General features: G+C 37.5%; 1 protein-coding gene across 1 annotated transcript in view; it reads right to left on the reverse strand.

The window, feature by feature from the left end:
* LOC129417651 (uncharacterized) overlaps positions 1–27464 on the reverse strand; it is a 77290-nt gene that overhangs the window by 26847 nt on the left and 22979 nt on the right. The window contains exons 4-13 of the mRNA XM_073869168.1: positions 8170–8286; positions 5599–5631; positions 5407–5465; positions 5161–5273; positions 2271–2413; positions 2099–2166; positions 1823–1920; positions 1537–1737; positions 1354–1451; positions 1196–1273 (exon numbers count right to left, since the gene is read on the reverse strand). Of these exons, the coding sequence (XP_073725269.1) occupies positions 1196–1273; positions 1354–1451; positions 1537–1737; positions 1823–1920; positions 2099–2166; positions 2271–2413; positions 5161–5273; positions 5407–5465; positions 5599–5631; positions 8170–8286 (1008 nt within the window). The remainder of the gene's footprint in view (positions 1–1195; positions 1274–1353; positions 1452–1536; positions 1738–1822; positions 1921–2098; positions 2167–2270; positions 2414–5160; positions 5274–5406; positions 5466–5598; positions 5632–8169; positions 8287–27464) is intronic.

Genomic DNA, 27464 nt, shown 5'->3' on the forward strand with positions numbered 1-27464 from the left:
TTAAAACAAATGAAAAATTTAAAGTTTTGCAGGTAAACATGCAAATGTGCCATTAAATTGAAATATCAAAGTTATTTTAAATATTACACTTTCAGGTAAACAATGTAGGTCTAGGGCAGGGGTCTCCAACACGTCGCTCGCGTCTTAATTGCAGGTAGCTCGCTCGTGGGTTTATTTATTTATTTATTTTCTGTGGTTATGGCGCATTTGGATGTCTGGTTAGTGTTACAAGCGCCTGTGGTAGTAAAGACTGGGTACGTGTTTGACGTCGCGTTGAGCTGTGTAGACTGGGGTATCATATGACATCAGTAATTTAACATGTATGATTCAAAAACAAACAGATACGTCCGCGCACCCGCGCCGGACGATCCGCACAACGCGGTGAAGCCCGCGCAGCAGCAACCGGACGATCCGCGCAATGCTGTGAAGCACGCGGCGCGGCAAACGGATGATCTCTGCAACGCTGTGAAGCCCGCGCCGTGGCAACCGGACGATCCGCGCACATCTCGAGTCGAGGAACTATGGTTAAAATGGATGCCGTCATTTTCGGATTAATTTTTGATAAAACTGTAAAATACAGTCGTCGTCACAGGTTCAATGGGTTATCATCTCATATTTAAACATCAAATGTCAAGAGATACCAGAGAGCCATACGTGACATACATGCACATCCCTATTATGAATCCAAAAGCAGTAAATACTCTATGTTTGGATCATCTTTCTAAATCTGATCTTTAATAATTGATTTTTTTTATTCAAAATGTGGTATTTTTGGACGAATCCTACAAGAGGTGATAAAAAAGTATAAAGACAACATGAACTTTTTGTTGTTGTTGTAGGATGTGTTCTTTCATTTGATGTATCGTATGTTTATGTTTAAAGAAAACATTTTCTGGAAGGTATTACAATTTTGTGAAAAAAAAAAAAAATGCTTGCACTGGCTGGCAACTTTAAAGAAAAAAAAAATGCTGACAGGAAAGAGTTCAAATCACAGTGAGTTAATAGACCGGTGTCTATTAACTCACTACTAATTTAGGTATAACGTGACACAAGTAGCTCTTGACCACTTTTATTTTTTAGAAAGTAGCTCTCCAATGAAAAAAGGTTGGAGACCCCTGGTCTAGGGGGTTCGGCATGACAACAGCATCATGTTGTTTATGTGTTAACCATGTTTGTATTTTTTAGCACTGCGTACCATTTCAAAGCTGAGCAACATGCTCTTCAGACGATCGATTTCTTCTCGCAGCTCTCTGATTAACCTCACATTGGCATCCTGAAAAAAATTAGTCTTTTAGTTAGCATTTTCTTAACAGCTGGTGGAACAGCAAGACATATAGAGTCATCTGGACACACCTCATTGACTCTTGGCTTATTGACAATGTTCCTGGCGTGGGCTGCATAGCGTAGGGTGCTTAGAGTCTCGCTGTAGCTGCTGCTGGATGGTGAAACAGCTGGGGAAGAATAATGGGATTGGCTTCAATTACTACTGCACAGATATAGCAAAGTTAAAAAATTCGTTTTTTTGTAATAACTAACTTGCAATCATGATGGTCTTAGAGTTGCCACCCAGGCTGTCTTTGAGTAGCCAGGTGAGGACGGAGTCTCTGTATGGGATGAAGCAATGTCTGCGTCCGCTACCCGACAGAGAGCTGGACTGGCTACCTATGGTGCTCCCTTCACCTTCACTGATCACACTGTTAATGCTCTGACTGCTACTGAACATCTGAGAGTTTTGAGCTGGCGGTGGAACAAAGACGAAACAAGTAAATCGAGATAACAAAGAGGATAAAAGACGATAAGGTTAAAGAAGGCCAGTGCCTACCAAGAGCGGAGATGACGATGCCAAGAGTGACGAGAGATTTGTTGATGTTGGCTCCTTCGGTTATCCTGTCTCTGCAGTAGTGAGGGTCTGCTCGCTCACTGGCACAAACATAAAGAGTGGAATTTGAAGCCAGTGCCAGCTTTTACTTGTTTACTATTATGTATGATCAGACACAAGGGGGCAATGTTTCATGCTTTCTCTTTGTCAGTACAATAAAGCAATAATAAACTTGTCCCTTACAGGATGTGTGCTCAAAGTTCAAACAAAGACACAAACCTCCCAGCCAGGTCCACCAAATTGATCTTGCTTACTATTTCTGAAGGTAGGTTATTTTCGAAAATAGCCTACAAAGAGAAAATAATGATATAAGAATTAAACAACCAGCTGTCATTTAGAGTTGCTTTAAATAAGGCAAAGTCTGACGTAGTTAAGGGGGTGAGATTCGAACCTGCGTATATTGAATAGTAAAGATGGCGTGAGATCGACTGCTAGCGTCATGATTGTGCGTAGCGGCTGTGATGCGGTTTGCAATGCCCTCCTCCAGCAGTTCCACAGCTTGTTTGTAGTTGGTCACTGTATGCTGAGAGAGACCTGGAACAGACATTCATGTAATATCATCATATTTCCAAGATACTGTATGAATGAATCACAGATAGTCTCTTCCTGATGGTTAATGACATTAACGGAATCAGGAGGTGATGCTGGAGCATTGTTTTAAATCTAAAGAGGATTTCCGTTTACACACCGCTATGTAACACACTGAATCGGTCTGTCTGTCTGTCTATGTCCGTTTGTCTATCTGTCCATCCATGTCTGTCTGTCCGTCCGTCTGTCTGTCTGTCCATATTTATCTATCTATCCATCTATCCATCCATCCATCCATCCATCTATGCATCCATCCATCCATCTCTGTCCATCTATTTTTGTCTGTTTGTCCATCTATCTCTATCCGTCCATCCATCCATCTCTGTCTGTCTGTACATCTATTTTTGTCTGTTTGTCCATCTATCCCTATCCGTCCATCCATCCATCCATCTCTGTCTGTCTGCCTATCTTTATCCGTCTGTCCATCCATCTATTAATCTATCTATCTCTCGTCTGTCTGTCCATATTTATCCATCTTTCATCCATCTATCCATCCATCCATCCATCTATGCATCCATCCATCTATCTCTGTCTGTCTGTCCATCTATTTTTGTCTGTTTGTCCATCTATCCGTCCATCCATCCATCTCTGTCTGTCTGTCCGTCCATCTATCTCTGTCTGTCTGCCTATCTTTATCCGTCTGTCCATCCATCTATTAATCTATCTATCTCTCTTTGTCTGTCTGTCTGTCTATTTGTCTATGCCCATCTGTCCGTTTTGTCTGTCTGTCCATCTATCTCTATCCGTCCATCCATCCATCCATTTCTGTCTGTCTTTCTGTTCGTCTATCTCTCTGTCAGTCCATCTATTTTGTCTGTCTGTCCATCTATACCCGTCCGTCCCTCCATCTATTCATCTATTGCTGTCTGTCTGTCCATATATTTTTGTCAATCTGTCCATCTATCTCTATTGTCCGTCCATCCATCCATCCATCTGTCTGTCTGTCTATCTCTGTCTGTCTCCATCCATCTATCAATCAATCATTCTATCTATCTCTGATTTGTTCGTCTGTCTCTCTCCGTTCATTCATTCATCCATCCATCCATCCATCCATGTCTGTTTGTCTCTCTATCTAGTCTGTTTGTCTGTCTATCTCTGTCAATCTACCCATCCATCCATCCATTCATCTATCCATCCATCCATTCATCTATCCATCCATCCATATATTTTGGTCTCTCTGTCCATTTATCTGTATCCATCTGTCCATTTATCTATCTCTGTATGTTTATCTCTGTCTGTCTGTCCATCTATTTTTGTCGGCACATCACTATTTTTGTCGGTCCGTCCATCTATCTCTATCATCCATCCATCCATCCATCCATCTATGTCCGCCCATCTGTCTCTGTCGGTTGGTCCATCCATTCATCCATCTATCTATCAATTAATCAATCATTCTATCCATCTCTTATTTGTCTGTCAGTCTTTCTATGTCCATCTGTCCAGTCATTCATCCATCCATCCATCCATGTCTCTCTGTCTATCTCTCTATCTAGTCTGTTTGTTTGTCTGTCTATTTCTGTCCATCTATCCATCCATCCATCCATCCATCCATACATCCATGTTTGTCTCTCTGTCCATTTATTGATCTCTGTCTGTCTGTCTATCTCTGTCTGTCTGTCTGTCCATCTATTTTTGTCTGTTTTTCCATCTATATCTATCTTCCATCCATCCGTGTCTGTCTGTCCATCCATCCATCCATCCATCCATCCATCCATCCATCCATCCATCCATCCATCCATCCATCCATCCATCCATCCATCTCTGATTTGTCTCTGTCTGTCTGTCTCTCTATGTCTATCCGTCCATTCATTCATCCATCAATGTCTGTCTGTCTCTATCCCTGACTATTACTGTATTAAGTAATTAAATAATACTATAATAATCAGACCAAGTGGCATTCATTTTTAAGGAACTACAAGCACACTTTTCAAAAAAGTCACAAAAATATGTTTTTTTTCGAAAAGATTCAACATAGTTTAATATTAAACCAAATATATTTAGAAACTTTCTGCTTCTCCTATGTAAAGGGGAACTGACTTCGCCCATCCACAAAAATAGTTGTTGTAAAAGTAGTTGCAAAAATGGCTGAGAAAACTGCAAATTAAGTTCTAAAATGGCCCTCCCTGCTTTAAATCGAATGCATTTAAATGCATACAATTGTAAGCGTGGCTTAAGTAAACATTTTGGGGCCAGTGTATGTGTGCGACATATTTTTGTGGAGTACACAAATGTTTGTGTACTTCACTTGGCTTCTTGCAGCCACATGGAAGTTAGGTCACTTCCTTTGCTGCGCTGGGCTTTCTCCTAATACACACAATGTCTGGATGTTGGACAAGAAAGGAAAGAGAAGTGGGGGGAAAGAGGGCAAGAAAGAAAAGGAAAAAATAGAAGTAGATTCATGGAGGGATAGAAGAGGGCAGATACAGTCCCATAAAGCCGTGATGGGAATTGAGTTACAAATGCAAACAGTCAGGAATTAATAATAACTTATGTACACAGTTATCTTTAACCATTAATCAAAGGCTTATTTAACACAAATGAAAGCTCCCCTCAAACTACAATGTTTTCATTAGGTTAGGTTACACAAGGTAAACTAAATTCATTGGGAGGTCTTTGTGTTTGTGTTTTGTTCTCTCTCTAAAGAATTGGCTTGAAGGATGTTATAAATCCGTTTGCTGTTTGTGAACACTCACCCTGTACATATGGTCCTTTCTCTGGGTGTTCTCGAACCCTCAGGGGCGCTGGCTTTTTCTGCTCCACACCTCTCAGCAAATCGCGTACACGCTCATTATAGATCTCTAAAAAACTGGAGGAAAACAAGATTATTGTGGGTGTGCTTATTTTTCACCACTTTGCCTAATTTAGATTTGTTTTATTAGAACAGGCTTTTGCAAAGCAGTTATTCAAACAGAAAGAAAGAAGAAGGGTTTCCCTTTCACCTTATTTCAACTCTACAGCTCTGTTCATCTGCAGCGTCATCTGCAGACCTGAAAAGTCCCTAAACGGATGGAAAACAATCTCATCTTTCAAACGTATCCATGATGAAAGTCAAAATACGCAGAAGTATTAAAATCGTAAATTTAAATGTAAAAAAAAATAGATTACTATTACTATTAAAACCAGTGACTTACTTGACATATTCTTGGAGTCAGCCCAATGGAATCCTGTAAAGATAAAGACACATGATATTTATGCTGAAATAATACCTGACCAATGACAACCGGGCCGGGATTGGCCATTGGGAGGACGTGAGAATTTTTTTCTGTTTTTTCTGTTCTGAGTCTGTTTTTTGGCACGTGGGGCCGGTGTTGTCATGCCACCGGGTTGAAGTTAGCTGTACCTAGGCTGCCACCACTCACAGGCTTTAAATTGCCAGCCCCACTCACGTAATTTGCGGGTAGGAGATGTCCCTACTGCTTTATGCCCAAGTTGATTGTGTCCCGACCACTTATTAGAAGAATTCTTGCATTACCGTATTTTCCGGACTATAAGTCGCTACAGAGTATAAGTCGCATCAGTCAAATAATGCGTCATGAAGAGAAAAACCATTGTCTTTAAAGGTGCAGTGTGTAATTTTTAGAAGGATCTCTTGACAGAAATTACATATAAAATACAAAACTACATTATCATGGGTGTATAAAGGCCTTTTTATAATAAATCGTTATGTTTTCATTACCTTAGAATGAGATGTTTTTATCTACATGCACGAGGGTCCCCTCACGTGGAAGTCGTCATTTTGTGCCACCACGTTTCTACAGAAGCCCTTAAAGGCGGAGTCCATGATGTTTGAAAGCCAATGTTGATATTTGAAATCACCTAAACAAACACGCCCCTACCCCAATAGAATCTGGACCTTCGGTTGATAGACTCGCCCCACACATACGCAACCCGGCATTTGATTTGATTTGATTGTCTATAAGTGTGTTTTGGTAGTCGGCCCGTCTCCTTTTCCAAACCGTTTTTCAAACATCGTGGACTCCGCCTTTAACGCAATTCGCAATCTCTCCACTAGATGCTGCTACAATTTACACACTGCACCTTTAAGTTCATGTTTCAGTTAACAGTCTTTTTCAGGAGTAGACTACAGGAGCAACATATAGCGCCCTTTCGTGGCTGTAGACGGTAATGTTTTCTTTTGGTTCATGTTAGTCAGTATGAATTCATTTTGACACATAAGTCAACTCGCACCTGACAATAAGTCGCAGGACCAGCCAAACTATGAAAAAGAAAACAGTATAATAGGGTCCATTGCCATCTAAAACGCATGAAAACGTGAGACGTGTCGCTTTTTCTGCTTTATAAAGCCCTCGTCTGTGAACACAAATTTTGTTTCAGACACGTCTATATTTAAGTGCGCTTGCCGCGCGTCTAGATTTTAAATAAACTTGAGCACGACTTGATACAAATGCCCTCTAAAAGGAAAATGAAATCTACAAATCGTACAAATTGAAACTTTTATATATATTTATTCTTATTTGACACAAGGTAGGCCTATCTTACGTTATTTAGCAACATACGTTATAAATTAAGATAATGATTCTGTTTCCCCAAATCTTGCTTGTGTATTGTATATCAGGGGATTCCAAACTTTTTAACGTAACATGTAATCTCAAGACCCACCAAAAAAAAGAAAAGAAATATAGACTGCTTCACCGGCGCACGTGCGCTGACGTGATACACGTCTGGATCCGAACTTTACTTTCGGTTTCATTTTTTTAATGGTCTGAGTTGCTAAACTGATCCCTTGAACACATGCCCCGTTGAAAATAAAAAATGTTTTGGTTTCCTATGTAATTTATGTGTTGTTTTTTGCTTATTATATAAATAAACTACGTTTAAAGAACTTTGTTGTTATTTATTCTTAGCGGAGTTTACCGGAAGTTACGTGCGGACCACGACAGCCGCTTGTTTATGTTGTTACTGCTGAAACCGTCTATAGGGGAAAAGACAAAACACATTTGTTCCCTTTCAGTAGTTTTTGAATACGTTTAATTAAATAATATTAAAATATGGTAGGGCTGCACAATTATGGCAAAATCATATTGTTTAGGCTACTCTTTTGCACTGAATTGGGAATGATATATTTGGAAAAATACAATGAATTCCAAGGCTGCAAAGAATAGTGCACTGCTGCAGACTTACTGAGGATTTAATGATATTTATTTTAATATAGTTAGTTGTGAACCAAAGTGGGCCTTTAAGTTCCACAGTCTAGACTAAAACGAAGAGGGAAATCAAGCTTTTTCTGTGTTAGGGCCTCGGTTATGGAACAATCTGCCGCTTGAGATCAGACTGGCACCTTCTCTATCCATTTTTAAGTCTCTTTTAAAAACACACTTGTTTGATCTGGCCTATTAACACTCAATTCATATTATAGTGTAGTTGGTCTTTGTGTAGCTGTTATTTCTTTGGTTTTACGTTTATATGTTTTTCTCTCTGCCTTTGTGTTTATGGTTTGATTCTAATGTTCAGCACTTTGGTCAGTCTTGTGGCTGTTTTAAAATGTGCTCTATAAATAAATGAACTTGAACTTGTCACCTTTTTTTAGTAAATATATTTATTTTGCCTGTGTCATGTTTAATTTAATTTATGGACATCTATCAATTTCATGTCATTAGCACCTTTAAAAATATTTTAACTGAGAATAAGCTTTCAATACTTATTTTACCCGCTGTATATCTCATAAAAACAGTGTTACTTACTGGAGTGCCCATCATGGTGTATGTTTTCCCTGAGCCCGTCTGTCCATAAGCAAATAGACAAACGTTGTACCCCTCTGATGCCCCAGACAGGACACAGACGCCCAGGTCCTGGAACACCTAGAGGAGGAGCGAGTCACACACTTAGGAAATACACAAAGCATGTCATACTGAAAAAGACGCACAGTCAAACGTTGTGGTATAACGCTAAGGTGTTATGGGTGGTTGCCAAGGTGTTGCTATGCAGTTAAAGTTGTTCTATGTAATTTTAGTGATCTCTTTACTGGCTAAAGTAAAAACAATACCCACCAAGTCTCTGGTCTATGTATAGATGTGTATAGAAGATGTCTAGTGGTATATATTTCTCTACAAAAACGTATATGCTATACTTATATGAGTTTTTTTATTCTGTTGAACTCAAAAGAAGATATTCTGCTAAATGATGGTGAGCATACCGTTGACAGTACCCATTGACCTTTTTTATAGTATTTGTTTTTCTACTATGGAAGTCAATGGGTACTGTCAACTGTGTAGTTAGTTACCGTCATTTATCAAAATATTGTCTTTTGTGTTCAACAGAACAAATAAACTCATACAGGTTTAAAACAACATGAGCTAAGTAAATAAAGACATAACTTTCATTTTTAAGTGAACTATCCCTTTAACTGGTGGTTCTCAAACTGGGAGGCAGGCCCCCTTGGGGGCACGAGATGTTGCAGGGGGGCCCAGTTTTATGACCTTTTATGAAATACATTAATTTATCATAAATTTTGTGTAATTAAAACCCAGAAAAATAAGGTCACTAACCAACATTAGTATCATTTAATATATTTTATTTAATTCAAATTCTAAGTTTGAGATTATTTTATGTCATGAATTTTCTTTGGGGGGGGTACAAAAGGATGCACCCTGCACGGGGGGTGAAAAGTTTAAGAACCACTGCCTTTAACCAAGATGCCAGTTTAGTGTACTGCTGAGATAGACATTCAGGTTTTATTAAACAACAGAGCTTTAGTGAATTTTGAAGATCAGCAACAGACTAAGGAGAAAAAGACAGAAAAATAAAGCAGTCTATGTGGGGTTGGATAGAAAACAGCTCTGACAGCAGTAGGTCTCATTGTTTTCATTTCTTCTCACCTTACAATAAAAGCAGCAGAGGTTTGACCTCCAGATGCTCTGAGCAGCTCTGGCATACAGATGCAGCATATTCTCGGTGCTACAAACATACGCGCGTGGCCTTCAAAGAGCAACTCCATCACTTACTCTCAAATAAACAAACAAACACACAAAGAGATCATCTGCCATCACACTCACCCAACAAACTCATTCAGAGAGCACAGAAAATGTATGTCTATTGAATGATTGTAAGTATTGTCCATAAAGGATAAAGACTTGACCTTGAAAAATTAACTTTAGGGCAAAAACTCAATTTTTAAGATGTGCTAATACACAGTTAAAAAGCCTTTTGCACTTACATTTAATTTCAACTTTCTTGACTAGTGAGGAGTTGCTATAAATTCTAAAAATAATGAAATAACTTAAGCTAATTCAACTTTATTTTTTATAATTTATTGCAACTCCACATGGGTCAAAAAAGTTTAAATTAATTTTAAATTCAATTTGATTAAACTTAAAAATTTAAGTGCAACAAGTGTTTTATAAATAATTAATTGTAAAAAACATACTAAATAATTCATAATTTGGGTGTAACATGGTTTAATGCATTAAACACAATCTGTATTTTTCATGGACTATATTCATAGTGTAACTCACTGGTTCTCAACATGGGGGACGTGGCTTGGGTTTATACATTAAAGGTGCAGTGTGTAATTTATAGAAGGATCTCTTGACAGAAATGCAAAATAATATACAAAACTATATTATCAGGGGTGTATAAAGACCTTTCATAATGAACCATTATGTGTTTATTACCTTAGAACAAGACATTTTTATCTACATACAAAGAGGGTCCCCTTACATGGAAGTCACCATTTTGTGCTGCCATTTTTCTACAGAAGCCCTTAACGGACAATTTTTACTAAGTTTTCTCTGACGATGACATGTTTGTCTGGTGGCAGCTACCGTAGCTTCTCTATGTGTTTCAAAAGCAAGGGGTGAGCAGTGGACTATGCCGTTGGTTGCAATTCGCAACCTCACCACTAGATGCCGCTAAAATGTACACACTGCACCTTTAAGTATAAATGAAATGGAAGTAGGGATTGTCTTTTCTGTATCGTGACGTATATCCAAATGAAACAGCTTTTGGAGTGGGAAAAAGTAGGGTGGGACTTGATTTTGTCCATCGAGAACTGATTGGATTGCTGGAAGTTGTGCCATGTTGCTTATTGCTAATCGCTGCGTTATTTTCCTGGACAGAAACAAGTTTTCGATAGCTCCGCACTTGTGCCATTCCTATTGACAGGAAGTGAAGAGAGGTGGTTTCGTAGAGGAGGTTCATGTTTTTAAACAAAGATTATTAGGCACATGATTTAAAAAATTTAAATTAAATTACATTTAAATCAAACAGATATCTACTGCATCCCCCCCATAAAAAAACATAATTATGTTATTAATATAAACTTATAATACATTAATAATACAGGCAGCTGTATTACAGTTGTTATCGCAAAATAAACCCCTGACAGGGTGATTGGGACCCTGATGCGAAGCGGAGTTACATAGACAGCCATAACATACTTTCTAATTCTGCGGCTGGCCAATCAGTATCAGTAAATAATATAAACTAATTATGTTATTAATATAATTCAATGAAATTCAATTTTATTTATATAACGCTTTTCACAATTGTTTAATTGTTTTAAAGCAGCTTTACATTAATGGATGCTGGAGAAAACACAGAAAAATTGATGGACAACATAAGCAGCAAAATACAGCGGCTAAGATTAAACTGTACTAGCGAGCGTAGTAATGTAACATATAGAAGAGGTTGCTAAGTTAAGCCAATGTCAGCTGAAAAAAACCTTGGAGAAAAAAACTCCCGGCTTTTTTAGTCATATGAGGGAAAAAATCCTTGAGAAAGAGCCAGACATAGTTAATTCTATAGACGGTTTCATCGGACGCACGTGTGCTGACGCGATACACGTCTGGATCCAAACTTTACTTCCAGTTTCATTTTTTTTAATGGTCTGATTTGCTAAACTGATCTCTTGAACAAATGCCTCGTTTCCTAGGTAATCTATGTGTTGTTTTTTGCTTATTAAATAAATAAACTATGTTTAAAGAACTTTGTTGTTATTTATTCTTAGCGGAGTTTACCTTAAGTTACGTGCAGACCACGACAGCCGCTTGTTTATGTTGTTACTGCTGAAACGTCTATAAAGGATATATTATATAATAGGCACGATTGTATACAATTTTATGGGGATTAAAACATTTTAAATAAGTTATTTTCTTTACTTTTTAAATTAACCCCCTGGATGTAAAGAATCATTCTTTGTCAACAACCCATATTGTAATGTATATGTAGGGTAGTGTAAGTATATGAACGGGTAAAGGGGTAGTAAAAGACGAAAAGAAGAAAAGCCTCTATATACACTGAGTGATGAAACGACAAACTATACTTTTGTAACTATTCAACCTACCAATATTTACTCAGTGAATGGTACTGCAAAAGGATATTCAAAGAGCTTTGCCCTAATGCCAACTTTGAAAGAAGGTATTAGTAGCACCCATATAATGCTGTATCCAACAAACGTTTGCATTTCACAAACTTTTGTCCATCTTCATGTGCGCAATCTATAAAACTAATACAAGACTTTCTTTTTGTGTACCAAAGGTGTGGAAGATAGTAATTTGACCTTCCATTGAAAACCCAATGAGTCAGCAATACAAGAGACTCTCTGAGGGCATTGTAACCCAGGTATGTGTTTGGCTAAAATAAAAAGAGTCCTGGGGCCTGGCAAGCTCTGTGTAGGGTCTCAATGGAGGCTAATTGGGATGCTGTCTGTAGAGAGTGTGAATCAGCATCTATCAGCCGCTGCTGTCTGACTCTCATTAGCTTGGGCTTAACTATTCAACTTGAAAGAATCATTGGGGAAGCCTGTTAGAGTCCATCTAAACTTTTCACTGTGACAGGAGTGCAGTGAGGCATCCTTTTAATTTTACTTTAATGTGACTGCTGGAGTTTAGACAGCTCCTAACCAGCAATGTAAAAAATACTTTGCTGCCTTAAAAATATTTGTTAAGTAAACTTAGATTTACAAGTCATGTCAACAGAGATGAGTTGTCACAACTTATAAAATATAGTTGAGAAAAGTCAACTTAATTTTATAAGTTATAACAACTCACCTGTAGTTATAACAACTCATCTCTAGTCAAGATAAATAATAGTAAGTTGAAATGACTTGTAAATCCGAGTTGATTCAACAAAAAATTTTAAGGCAGCAAAGTATTTTTTACAGTGCAGTGATTAGTGTCTGTCGTATTGAACTAAGACTGTATAAACTACTACCCAAAACTTTAATCAGACAGACTGTACCTTTTTTGGTTTATTGGTATATTTATTCATCCTAAATGTAAATGTCAGATTGGAAGTGTGTGCCAGACCATAATGCAAGGAAAATAGTAGGAATGCATTGGCCTATATCTGGTATCGACAGAAAACCAATTTTTCCCATTTTTGGACATCAGACGATGATCAGGACCGGCAATCAAAAGGGGCAGAAAAATGTCTCAAAACCTATGCTGTGTGATGTTGATGGGTGACTATAGTCCCTTTCACACATACAGTCTTTACTGGTAATTTACTGGTAAATTGCAGTTAACAGATCATGTGTGAACAGAACCTTTCCGTTAAATCAGTGCTCCCAATTTACCAGTAAGACAGGTTGTAAGATTACCAGTAATTTACCAGTAAGCGCTATGTGTGAACGAAAATTATAGGATTACCGGCATTTAGAACGGACGACGTCAGACCGTGCTGACAGCTTCGGGCCAATCATAGCGTTTTAATACAGATGACGCGTTAACCCCCGCACTGTTTACGGACGTTTCCACACACATGCTGCTTGAAAGTTGAGCACACCTGAAGTTTACGTCCACATTTCTTCACAAAAGTTGTTTAAAACAGCTTACCGCCGAATTGCCGACGTCCTTAGCACGCCCTCTGTGAAGCCTAACGTGCAAACAGTAGTGTTGTTAAAAACGCATTTTCGGTTTGACGTCGTCTCATTCAATGTTGTTTGGTCATGAGCAACTTCGCGACTGTTTACCAGAGACGTGAAAACAGCAAAATACGGACCATGGATATGAACGACGTGGATTGTTTACAAATACAACACTGAGCTTGCCGCGTGCTACAGGTACTTCTGCTTTCTCAACGAATTTACCGGTATTTTGATACTGATGTGTGAATGATGTCTTACTGGTAAAATAACGGAACGCCACTGCGTGTGTGAACAGCACATTTTTGTATTTACTGGTAAATTCATTCTGGTAAATTCATGGTAATTTACCAGAATTACTGTGTGAAAGAGGCTAATGACAACAGAATTGTAGTTTGTAAACTGTAAAAAACAAAATCATCGGTATCGGCAGACATCATTCTAAATAACTGAATATCGGCATCTGCACAATTTTTTTTTCGGATCACTGCATTCCTAGAAAAATTATGCCTGAGGTGCCTAAATGGTATACTAGTGTGGATGTATTTTTTAAACCATGTAATTTGTATGTGATAAATTATTAATATAGCTGAATTGGTAGAGCATTGCATTAGCATCGTAAAAGTCGTAGGTTTAATTCCAAGGATGCCAGAAATCTCTTGCTATACTGTATATTTCTAGTGCATAATAGAAATATGTGAATCGTGATGTAGCCCGTGTTTATTTGGCAAGCGCTATGTGCCATCTATTGTGGTTGGACTCATATTCCCCTGTAGTGATGTAGGCATAACAATAAGTTTGTACTCAATGCAATTGCCTATTGTCAGCTTGGCCTATGCTACAACAAAACAGGGTATAGATAAAATTCATTTTTGGAGGGTTGCCTTGTTATGAGCTCAAACTCTAGCCAAAATGGAGCCAGTTCATCACCTAAAAACAAGTCCTGCAAGACTAAATACTCTAATTAACAGGGCGTGAATGCCCATCTTAGATTGCCTAGTTGCATGTGCGTATGATTGTGCACAGAGGAAACCTTTGACAAAAGCACAAGATGTTTGCTTTCCTCCTTTTCCCCCCTTGTACCACAAACAAAAACAAATGCACTTGCAGTCACAATACAAGAGGAAAGCTGAATATAGAGCTGATTCTAAAAAGGATGTTGTCCAGGAGAAGGTCATTGCTTAATACAACATGTAATCCAAAGGCTGTCAGGGAGGGGAATCTTTAAAGGAAGAGTCCAACAGGCCAAACTATGATGTCTTTTAATAACATACACCACCTGTATCAGCGGCTCAGTTTTAACCTCTAAGCGAACACTTAAGTATACGGAAGGCAGAGAGAAACTCCACGCCATTAAGAAAAGTGTAATACGCCCACTTTAGAGTCTTAAGGTCTATAATCAGTGTGTGGAAAGCTATGGTAAGGCACTGCTCTTTAATGTGGCCTTCTTAATAGCAACCCAAAACTCCTAGCTTCTTCTGAGATTTCATGTGGAGTGCCTGTCCAAGGCGAGGGTCGTTCCAGACCACACACCAATACGTCACCCCTCTTTCTAGTTTTTACGTGGAGAACACACACACAATATGCTGTTATAGTCCATATAACTCAATGTACAAGCCAGAATTTAAGCTCTGTTTTTTTGTGCATGCCTACTAAAGGGTTAATGGTGCCACATGGTGATCAACAGTTAAAATGACAAATTATACCTCTTTGCAAAAGGTAAAACCAAAAAGAATCAAAATTGCATGATAATAAGATGTCATGGCTCTGCAATCAACATTTTTTTTATAATGGAAGTCAATGGGGCAAAAACAGCCACAAACACCTAATTAGGGAGAAAAAATAAAATCTGATGCTGCACAAAGACTAAAAATGCATCAAAGCCATTGTTTTTACTAATCTTTGGCATGCCCAAGACTGTGAAAAAGGTAAAAGAAAATCCAGTCCACAATCACTTTTTATATTGAAAATCTGTCATTTTGTGTGTTCTTTCCCAAAACAGTGACACTTGGAAATGAAAGAGTTAAAATCATGGAATTTTTGAAAACATTTGGTAGTTTTTAATCAGAACTGAGGTTGATTAACAGATTTATGCAAAAAATACATTTTGTGCATTTAGAATTTTCGATACATTTTTACAGCAGTGTAATTTAGTGGCCATTTTTGGCCACTAACAACACATAAGGGTAGTACATTTGCCCACGGTATAAGGTATAAGCTTATAAAGTTTTTGAAATATTTCAAAGCATTTTCTTAAGTGTAAGATTTGTAACCAAAATCATTCCATTTGAAAGTTGTGGCCAAATTAACACTAAAAAATAACAAAAATGGTCATAAATGGCCCCAACAACACATAAGGGTATACAACAACTACCGAACTAAGTATATAGTTTATTGAGGCAAAGTCTGTACTTATTAAGGAATATGTGTTCCCCATACTGAAGTGTTACACTGTGATAGTTAAGTTTCATGTTTTGAGTTGGATATCCTGTTTGTAGCGTCATGTGAATGTAAAGGAATGGGTTAAATGGGACACAAACAGAGACTGGTGGAGGAGACTGTGGGAGAGAGACCCACTGAGCTCACTGGCAAAGATTCAACTCGCTTCCCATTTGTCATACTTTCACAGACATTTTGTGGGTCATATAAGCACGGAGAGGGAAAGAGGTCAGGGAATTCCACAGGCTACACAAGGACAGCCTACCGAAAGAGAAAGAACTACAGAACAAGAGATAGACAGCATGAGAGAGAAAGAGAGAGAGTGAGAGAGATTGCAGTAAAGTCTTTATTTTTCAACAAGCCAGTAAATGTTAATGCGATTGGCCATTGAAGCAACTGGAGCAAAACCAGTAAAGTTTTGCTCCTCTCACCCTAGTAAAGTTCTCCAAGCGCAGCTGCTCTTATGAGGGTAAATGACTTCTACAGGCACAGAAGTGTGATTTAAAGTCCAAGCTACAGTTACAGAGAGGGACATGTGGTCTCTATGGTAGCATTAAATTCTCTTTCTAAAGCTAACGTTCACCCAAAAATGAAAATTGTGTCATTCTGTCATCATTTACTCACTCTTATGTTGTTCTAAACCCGCCCAAAGTTCACCCAGTTCTATCCCATGCAAAAAAGCATATAGTGACCAGGGGCTGTCAAGCTACAAAACATGCTGTGAATATGCTTATACCCATTTTAGACACAACAAAACCAATGTTGCTTGGTAGCAAACCTGGACAGACACCTAAATGTACCAATTGTGGACCAATGTAACCAATCAGGAGCTTGCTCTAGCAGTGAAGTAAGCGGAGGCAGAAAAACAGAACAAAAATGGAGGACAATAATCATCGCTACACCAGACATCTTCGTACTTTGACAGGAATTAAAAGGATCATGTTTGGAAGAAAGTGAGTGAGGAGGTCGAACAATCTGGTAAGTTTACACAATTTGAACTATATAAGCCCCTCCCATGACGCAAATTTACTAAGGGTTGTGATAATTAATCGGGCAAATGCGCGTTTTCTCAAGAATGAATTTGAATGAATTACGGTGAAATGCTGCCACATTCAAAAGCCAGAAGGCGCTTTCGTGCAGAAACTCCATTTGTGCCACAAAAGAAGTATCATTATAAACACTATTTCAGGAATAATCTAGAGACATATCGCTGTTCTTCAGATTGTTTCAGGTATTTTCATGATAATAGAGAATATTTTAAATGATTGTGTTTGACAAATGTTGCTTTTTAAATGCACGTTATAAACGAATCAAACTCGTAGTGATTTTAGATTGATAAGGACTTCCTACTGATCACTGAAGCCGTAGTACATGCACAAGCTGTGCATGAAACACTGAATCGGAGCCTTACGATTCAGAATCGATTTTAGACAGGTCTTTTTAATGGAAACACGATGCATCGATGCACATCCCTAAAATTTATGCGTGAATGTCTCAAATGACACAAATTTCACGCGCGAATGAAGCGAGTAAACTCAAATTGTTCAAGCGTCCAACTATGCGCAAATAGTGTGCTTTTGACGCCTCTTCTGCGTCTGGTGTGAAAGCACAGTTATAGTTTGTGAATTATTCCTTTAAAGGTGCAATGTGGGACTTTTAGCGGCACCTAGCAGTGAGACTGTGAATTGCAACCAACGGCTCACTCCACAGCTCCCTCCTCCCTTTCAAAATGCATAGCAAAGCTACGGTAGCCCCCACAGGACAAACACATCCTTGTCTGAGACAATGTAGTAACAAAACGCGATCTATAGAAAATAGATCTACCGTAGAAACATGGAGTCGTGAAATGCCGTCTTCCATGTAAGGAGACCCGCGGTGTATGTAGATAAGAACGGCTCATTCTAAGGTAATAAAAACAATCCAGTTCATTTTGTAGGGTCTTTATACACCACTGATAATATAGTTATGTATATTATATTGCATTTATGTCAATAGATCCTTCTAAAAGTCCCACATTTCACATTCAATGCCGTTTTAAATATGTTTTTATATTATTGTGTCTTATTTGAAATCTAAATGCATCAAATCTCTCTTTCAAATTTGTGCGTCACTGAAATATCTTATAAGTAGTTGTAACGGGCCTGCATATGTCAAAATTTGATTGATTTATGACCCCCTTTGACAGGGGGCGGGACTATCAATCAAAAGCTGTACAATCTGTCTAGGTTTGAGAATCGTATATCAAGGGCTTTAGACAGCGAGTATCCGGACCGTGCGTGTTTTACGATGTGTCAATCAGCTCGTTGTCATTTCTGTGTGTGTGTTTTGTCAAGCCTATGCTGTCATGTTTATTGCTGTCAAAAATAAGTTTATTGTTTTAGACTGTCCAGTTTCTGGCAGGTTTTATGACCGGAGTTTCTCCGTCCTGTGTGCGCTCCTCTCCCGGGCGCGCTTCTCGACCCCCACTGCGTGTCTCACAGCGGTGTCGGTGTTCAGCGGACCTGTGTGGTTCTTTAGACGAAAACCTGTTTATTATAAACTAAATAAAAATTTAACCGTGAGTCTTTTCATCACCCGCTCTCTATGTTCACGCGCATTAAAACTCGCGGTGCACGCGCCGGGTGTATGGGCATATCTGCAGTTTTAAAATAAACTTAATAAATGTAATGCTGGCCACTCTGACAAAAAGTAAAGGTTTATTTTAGATTTAGGGATTTCTTTAATCAAGTCTCTGATTAAAACATGTGAATGCGCGCACCGACGGCGATCTTACGCTGACGCGCACTTATATCTGACCTTAATAAACTTTTAAATGTTTTAAGACGTTTTCATCCCATCTTCAGGGTTTTTTATTATTGACTTCTTAAAACCATGTATGTATATTGTTATACAACGAATCTTATCATGTATGCTCTGACAAAAGTATGATTGTAGATTTTAGGTGGAGCGGTGTCATGTTTATTGCTGTCAAAAATAAGTTTATTGTTTTAGACTGTCCAGTTTCTGGCAGGTTTTATGACCGGAGTTTCTCCGTCCTCTGTGCGCTTCTCGACCCCCACTGCGTGTCTCACAGCGGGGTCGGTGTTCAGCGGACCTGTGTGGTTCTTTAGACGAAAACCTGTTTATTATAAACTAAATAAAAATTTAACCGTGAGTCTTTTCATCACCCGCTCTCTATGTTCACGCGCATTAAAACTCGCTCACCGGTGCACGCGCCGGGTGTATGGGCATATCTGCAGTTTTAAAATAAACTTAATAAATGTAATGATGGCCACTCTGACAAAAAGTAAAGGTTAATTTTAGATTTAGGGATTTCTTTAATCAAGTCTCTGATTAAAACATGTGAATGCGCGCACCGACGGCGACCTTACGCCGACGCGCGCTTATATCTGACCTTAATAAACTTTTAAATGTTTTAAGACGTTTTCATCCCATCTTCAGGGTTTTTTATTATTGACTTCTTAAAACCATGTATGTATATTATTATACAACGAATCTTATCATGTATGCTCTGACAAAAGTATGATTTTAGATTTTAGGTGGAGCGGACACACATTTATGCCAAATACTGTTGAATATAAACGTTTGTTTTGTCAAAAGTTTCTTTAAAGTCAATAAGTAATCAAACATTTTAGATGTATCTGGTTAAACTTAAATCTGATATTTTCTATCGATCTATTTCTTTAGTTTTCTGATCAGTCAACGTTCACAAGCTGCTCTCATGACCGTGTGTGTGTGTCCGTGAGATAATTCACAGCAGGGGTGGATTGTAAAGTAGTTAGAGTCTTTTAAAACCATGGTGGTAATAATGTAATACTGTCACTCTGACAAAAAGTAAAAGATTTATTTTAGATTTTATAGCAAACACTGCAGGATCTAAAAGTTTGTAACATCACAAATTTATTTAATGAAATATTCAGTACATGTATAGCAATGAATTGTACCAAAACCACCAGAGGCCGACAATTCTTTAGACCAAAGTCTATTTATTTTAAACTAAATAAAAGTTTAATCGAGATCCGTGTATCTGTTCATGTACAGCATACTGTTAATGCATTAAAGATCGAGTCCCCGGTGGGTACAACAGAGAACACCCGTGGATGCGCGTTCATATCTACCGTTTAAAATAAACTTAATAAATATAATTCTGTCCGCTCTGACAAAATAAGGTTTTATTTTAGATTTAGGGATTTCTTTAAACAAGTCTGTGATTAAAACATGTTCAGCAATGCGCGCACCGACGGCGACAGAGAACTTACGCTGATGCGCTCTTATATCTGTCGTTAAGAAACTTTTAAACGTTTTAAGACATTTAAGCCCCTCTTGTGGTTTGAATTCATTAATGTCACCTAACATCCGAGTGTGTACATGCGTATTTACGATAAATGTAACACGATACGCATTGTCAAAATAAAAGGTTTCCTGAACATGGTATTCCAGTGCGTGTTTTTTGTCTCGCGAGTGCTCGTCATATTTATTGATGTGAAAAAAGTTTGATGTCTAAGACGTTCAGTTTCTGGACGGTTGGTTTTTACCAGCGGGCTCTCATTCTCACCACCCGTTATCACCCACCCAGTAGACCCCAGTGTGTCTGAACAGCGGTGGTGTTCAGCGGCCCGTATTGTTCCTAAAACTCCGTGTTGGTAAAATAAGTGTAATACAGCCGTTGACAAAAATTAAAAGGTTTATTTTAGATTTAAGGTGGTCCACCAGCGCCTTTATGGCAAACACTTCAGGTTCTAAAAGTTTGTAACACCAAGAATTTGTTTAATGAAATATACAGTACATGTATAAGCAATCCCCCGAGTCCATAATCTCCGGACGGGATCGCCAATACTCTTTTCTTTAGACTAAAGGGTATTTATTTTAACATAAATAAAAGTTTATTTGCATCACGAACGCCGAGAAACTGTTCATGCACCGCAATCTATTGTTCACGCGCATTAAAGGTCGATCACCGGTGATGACCAGAGAACGAACCGGGTGTGTGTTCATATAAACTTAATAAATGTAATTCTGTCCGCTCTGGCAAAATAAAAGTTTATTTTAGATTTAGCCATTTCTTTAACCAAGTCTCTGATTAAAACAAGTTACTTTTGCTTAGGGCAATAGGCACATGCACACACATATCTGTGGTATTAAAAATAAGGTTTTTAAAGTTTAAGAAATTTAAACATTTGAAAAAAATCAAACATTTTAGAGGTGTCTGAGTAAACTTATATCTAATGTCATATGATCCGTACCGTGTCGCGTTCGTGTCTGTGTGCGTGTCCGTGTCAGTTTATGTATGTGTGTGTTATGCGATCGTAGAGTAGGGCGGGGGATGTGAGAGACTGTGAGGGTGTGTGTGTGTGTGTGTGTGTGTGTGTGTGTGTGTGTGTGTGTGTGTGGTTATCACGTGGTGGGGGTCCCAAATGATCAATGGCAGGATTTTTATGTGACGGACAGGCCCTAGGTCAGCCTGTGGGGTTAGATACAACTTAGGTTAACATCTATCAACGCATAATAAGCAAACATGAAATTATATTATACCTATGCATTGTTACTGATGTTCCTAGTTTTGTGTATTTTTCTTAAACAAACTTTTGCTTTTCAAACTTAGTCAGTCTTCAGACTTTTGTCTCTTCATACATTTGTTCAAAGTTTTTCTTCGCTAGTGTCAACCCGTGTCTGGGATTTTGTGGACTCATGTACATACTTGTGTGTTTTTCTTGAACTTTTGCTTTTCGGGCTTGGTCAGTCTTCAGACTTTTGTCTCTTCATACATTTGTTCAAAGTTTTTCTTCGCTAGTGTCAAATCCTGTTTGAGATGTGTTTTTTTTTGTAAACTCATGCACACGCTTGTGTATTTTTCTTAAACTTTTGCTTTGCAAACTTAGACACTCTTCAGACTTTTGCATACATTTGTTCAAAGTTTTTTCTTCGCTAGTGTCAAATCCTGTTTGAGATTTTTTTGTAAACTCATGTACATACGTGTGTATTTTTCTTAAACTTTTGCTTTGCAAACTTAGTCAGTCTTCATACTTTTGTCTCTTCATACATTTGTTCAAAGTTTTTCTTCGCTAGTGTCAACCCGTGTCTGAGATTTTGTAAACTCATGTACATACTTGTGTATTTTTCTTAAACTTTTGCTTTTCAAACTTAGTCAGTCTTCAGACTTTTGTCTCTTCACACATTTGTTCAAAGTTTTTCTTCGCTAGTGTCAAATCCTGTTTGAGATTTTTTTGTAAACTCATGTACACACTTGCGTATTTTTCTTAAACTATTGCTTTTCAAACTTAGTCAGTCTTCAGACTTTTGTCACTTCATACATTTGTTCAAAGTTTTTCTTCGCTAGCGTCAACCCGTGTCTGAGATTTTTTTGTAAACTCATGTACATACGTGTGTATTTTTCTTAAACTTTTGCTTTTCAAACTTAGTCAGTCTTCAGACTTCTGTCTCTTCACACATCTGTTCAAAGTCTTTTTCTTCGCTAGGGCCAAATCCTGTTTGAGATTTTTTGTAAACTCATGTACACACTTGCGTATTTTTCTTAAACTATTGCTTTGCAAACTTAGTCAGTCTTCATACTTTTGTCTCTTCACACATCTGTTCAAAGTCTTTTTATTCGCTAGGGCCAAATCCTGTTTGAGATTTTTTGTAAACTCACGTACATACGTGTGTATTTTTCTTAAACTTTTGCTTTTCAAACTTAGTCAGTCTTCATACTTTTGCATACATTTGTTCAAAGTTTTTCTTCGCTAGGGCCAAATCCTGTTTGAGATTTTTTGTAAACTCATGTACACACTTGCGTATTTTTCTTAAACAAACTTTTGCTTTTCAAACTTAGTCAGTCTTCATCAGACTTTTGTCTCTTCATACATTTGTTCAAAGTTTTCTTTGCTAGTGTCAAATTGTGTTTGAGATTTTTTTTTTGTAAACTCATCAGATGCACATACTTTTGTGTATTTTTCTTAAACTTATGCTTTTCAAACTTGGGCAGTCTTCAGACTTGTTCTTAGTTCTATCTGCTCAGACAATATTTTGCATTCATCAATCGTCTTGTTTTCTTTGTAAGCGACATCATATATCTGTGATTGTTTTTGTGAATACAGATTGTTTCATTTCTATAGTTTATGCAACATTTTGGCAAACTCTTTAAATTAGTGCTAGATGATTAAAACAACAACGCAAAGTATGTTTTAGATTTACTTACTAAATCTTTCACGACGAAACAGCGATGATAGCATTATGTCTGAATCTGTAAACTTGTAAAACCACCAATAGCTCGATGTACATAACGAAGACTTCAAAATAATAAAGAGTGATTAAATTAAGATGCAAACATCTACAAATTGGCAATGTTTTTAATCTATTGGTACCATTTTTAAGGCTACATGTCCAAACTATTTCAAACATTGCCAATTTGTAGATGTTTGCATCTTAATTTAATCACTCTTTATTATTTTGAAGTCTTCGTTATGTACATCGAGCTATTGGTGGTTTTACAAGTTTACAGATTCAGACATAATGCTATCATCGCTGTTTCGTCGTGAAAGATTTAGTAAGTAAATCTAAAACATACTTTGCGTTGTTGTTTTAATCATCTAGCACTAATTTAAAGAGTTTGCCAAAATGTTGCACAAACCACAGAAATGAAACAATCTGCATTCACAAAAACAATCACAGACACCTGATGTCGCCCACAAAGAAAACAAGACGATTGATGAATGCAAAACACCGTCCGAGCAGACAGAACCAAGAACAAGTCCGAAGACCGCCCAAGTTTGAAAAGCATAAGTTTAAGAAAAATACACAAAAGTATGTGCATCTGATGAGTTTACAAAAAAAAAATCTCAAACACAATTTGACACTAGCAAAGAAAACTTTGAACAAATGTATGAAGAGACAAAAGTCTGATGAAGACTGACTAAGTTTGAAAAGCAAAAGTTTGTTTAAGAAAAATACGCAAGTGTGTACATGAGTTTACAAAAAAATCTCAAACAGGATTTGGCCCTAGCGAAGAAAAACTTTGAACAAATGTATGCAAAAGTCTGAAGAGTGTCTAAGTTTGCAAAGCAAAAGTTTAAGAAAAATACACACGTATGTACGTGAGTTTACAAAAAATCTCAAACAGGATTTGGCCCTAGCGAATAAAAAGACTTTGAACAGATGTGTGAAGAGACAAAAGTATGAAGACTGACTAAGTTTGCAAAGCAATAGTTTAAGAAAAATACGCAAGTGTGTACATGAGTTTACAAAAAATCTCAAACAGGATTTGGCCCTAGCGAAGAAAAAGACTTTGAACAGATGTGTGAAGAGACAAAAGTATGAAGACTGCCTAACTTTGCAAAGCAATAGTTTAAGAAAAATACGCAAGTGTGTACATGAGTTTACAAAAAATCTCAAACAGGATTTGGCCCTAGCGAAGAAAAAAACTTTGAACAGATGTGTGAAGAGACAAAAGTATGAAGACTGACTAAGTTTGCAAAGCAATAGTTTAAGAAAAATACGCAAGTGTGTACATGAGTTTACAAAAAAAAAATCTCAAACAGGATTTGACACTAGCGAAGAAAAACTTTGAACAAATGTATGCATAAGTCTGAAGACTGACTAAGTTTGAAAAGCAAAAGTTTAAGAAAAATACACAAGTGTGTACATGAGTTTACAAAAAAAAATCTCAAACAGGATTTGACACTAGCGAAGAAAAAAACTTTGAACAGATGTGTGAAGAGACAAAAGTCTGAAGACTGTCTAAGTTTGAAAAGCAAAAGTTTAAGAAAAATACACACGTATGTACATGAGTTTACAAAAAAAAATCTCAAACAGGATTTGACACTAGCGAAGAAAAAACTTTGAACAAATGTATGAAGTGACAAAAGTCTGAAGACTGACTAAGTTTGAAAAGCAAAAGTTTAAGAAAAATACACACGTATGTACATGAGTTTACAAAAAAAAAAAATCTCAAACAGGAATTGACACTAGCGAAGAAAAACTTTGAACAAATGTATGAAGTGACAAAAGTCTGAAGACTGACTAAGTTTGAAAAGCAAAAGTTTAAGAAAAATACACACGTATGTACATGAGTTTACAAAAAAATCTCAGACACGGGTTGACGCTAGCGAAGAAAAACTTTGAACAAATGTATGAAGTGACAAAAGTCTGAAGACTGACTAAGTTTGAAAAGCAATAGTTTAAGAAAAATACGCAAGTGTGTACATGAGTTTACAAAAAAATCTCAAACAGGATTTGACACTAGCGAAGAAAAACTTTGAACAAATGTGTGAAGAGACAAAAGTCTGAAGACTGACTAAGTTTGAAAAGCAAAAGTTTGTTTAAGAAAAATACACAAAACTAGGAACATCAGTAACAATGCATAGGTATAATATAATTTCATGTTTGCTTATTATGCGTTGATAGATGTTAACCTAAGTTGTATCTAACCCCACAGGCTGACCTAGGGCCTGTCCGTCACATAAAAATCCTGCCATTGATCATTTGGGACCCCCACCACGTGATAACCACACACACACACACACACACACACACACACACACACACACACACACACACACACACACACACCCTCACAGTCTCTCACATCCCCCGCCCTACTCTACGATCGCATAACACACACATACATAAACTGACACGGACACGCACACAGACACGAACGCGACACGGTACGGATCATATGACATTAGATATAAGTTTACTCAGACACCTCTAAAATGTTTGATTTTTTTCAAATGTTTAAATTTCTTAAACTTTAAAAACCTTATTTTTAATACCACAGATATGTGTGTGCATGTGCCTATTGCCCTAAGCAAAAGTAACTTGTTTTAATCAGAGACTTGGTTAAAGAAATGGCTAAATCTAAAATAAACTTTTATTTTGCCAGAGCGGACAGAATTACATTTATTAAGTTTATATGAACACACACCCGGTTCGTTCTCTGGTCGTCGCCGGTGGTCGACCTTTGGTGCGCGTGGGCGGTGGATTGCGGTGCATGAGCAGTTTCTCGGCGTTCGTGATGCAAATAAACTTTTATTTATGTTAAAATAAATACCCTTTAGTCTAAAGAAAAGAGTATTGGCGATCCCGTCCGGAGATTATGGACTCGGGGGATTGCTTATACATGTACTGTATATTTCATTAAACAAATTCTTGGTGTTACAAACTTTTAGAACCTGAAGTGTTTGCCATAAAGGCGCTGGTGGACCACCTTAAATCTAAAATAAACCTTTTAATTTTTGTCAACGGCTGTATTACACTTATTTTACCAACACGGAGTTTTAGGAACAATACGGGCCGCTGAACACCACCGCTGTTCAGACACACTGGGGTCTACTGGGTGGGTGATAACGGGTGGTGAGAATGAGAGCCCGCTGGTAAAAACCAACCGTCCAGAAACTGAACGTCTTAGACATCAAACTTTTTTCACATCAATAAATATGACGAGCACTCGCGAGACAAAAAACACGCACTGGAATACCATGTTCAGGAAACCTTTTATTTTGACAATGCGTATCGTGTTACATTTATCGTAAATACGCATGTACACACTCGGATGTTAGGTGACATTAATGAATTCAAACCACAAGAGGGGCTTAAATGTCTTAAAACGTTTAAAAGTTTCTTAACGACAGATATAAGAGCGCATCAGCGTAAGTTCTCTGTCGCCGTCGGTGCGCGCATTGCTGAACATGTTTTAATCACAGACTTGTTTAAAGAAATCCCTAAATCTAAAATAAAACCTTATTTTGTCAGAGCGGACAGAATTATATTTATTAAGTTTATTTTAAACGGTAGATATGAACGCGCATCCACGGGTGTTCTCTGTTGTACCCACCGGGGACTCGATCTTTAATGCATTAACAGTATGCTGTACATGAACAGATACACGGATCTCGATTAAACTTTTATTTAGTTTAAAATAAATAGACTTTGGTCTAAAGAATTGTCGGCCTCTGGTGGTTTTGGTACAATTCATTGCTATACATGTACTGAATATTTCATTAAATAAATTTGTGATGTTACAAACTTTTAGATCCTGCAGTGTTTGCTATAAAATCTAAAATAAATCTTTTACTTTTTGTCAGAGTGACAGTATTACATTATTACCACCATGGTTTTAAAAGACTCTAACTACTTTACAATCCACCCCTGCTGTGAATTATCTCACGGACACACACACACGGTCATGAGAGCAGCTTGTGAACGTTGACTGATCAGAAAACTAAAGAAATAGATCGATAGAAAATATCAGATTTAAGTTTAACCAGATACATCTAAAATGTTTGATTACTTATTGACTTTAAAGAAACTTTTGACAAAACAAACGTTTATATTCAACAGTATTTGGCATAAATGTGTGTCCGCTCCACCTAAAATCTAAAATCATACTTTTGTCAGAGCATACATGATAAGATTCGTTGTATAATAATATACATACATGGTTTTAAGAAGTCAATAATAAAAAACCCTGAAGATGGGATGAAAACGTCTTAAAACATTTAAAAGTTTATTAAGGTCAGATATAAGCGCGCGTCGGCGTAAGGTCGCCGTCGGTGCGCGCATTCACATGTTTTAATCAGAGACTTGATTAAAGAAATCCCTAAATCTAAAATAAACATTTACTTTTTGTCAGAGTGGCCAGCATTACATTTATTAAGTTTATTTTAAAACTGCAGATATGCCCATACACCCGGCGCGTGCACCGGTGAGCGAGTTTTAATGCGCGTGAACATAGAGAGC

The sequence above is a fragment of the Misgurnus anguillicaudatus genome, chromosome 7 (assembly GCF_027580225.2).
Source record: "Misgurnus anguillicaudatus chromosome 7, ASM2758022v2, whole genome shotgun sequence".
Lineage (NCBI taxonomy): Eukaryota > Metazoa > Chordata > Actinopteri > Cypriniformes > Cobitidae > Misgurnus > Misgurnus anguillicaudatus.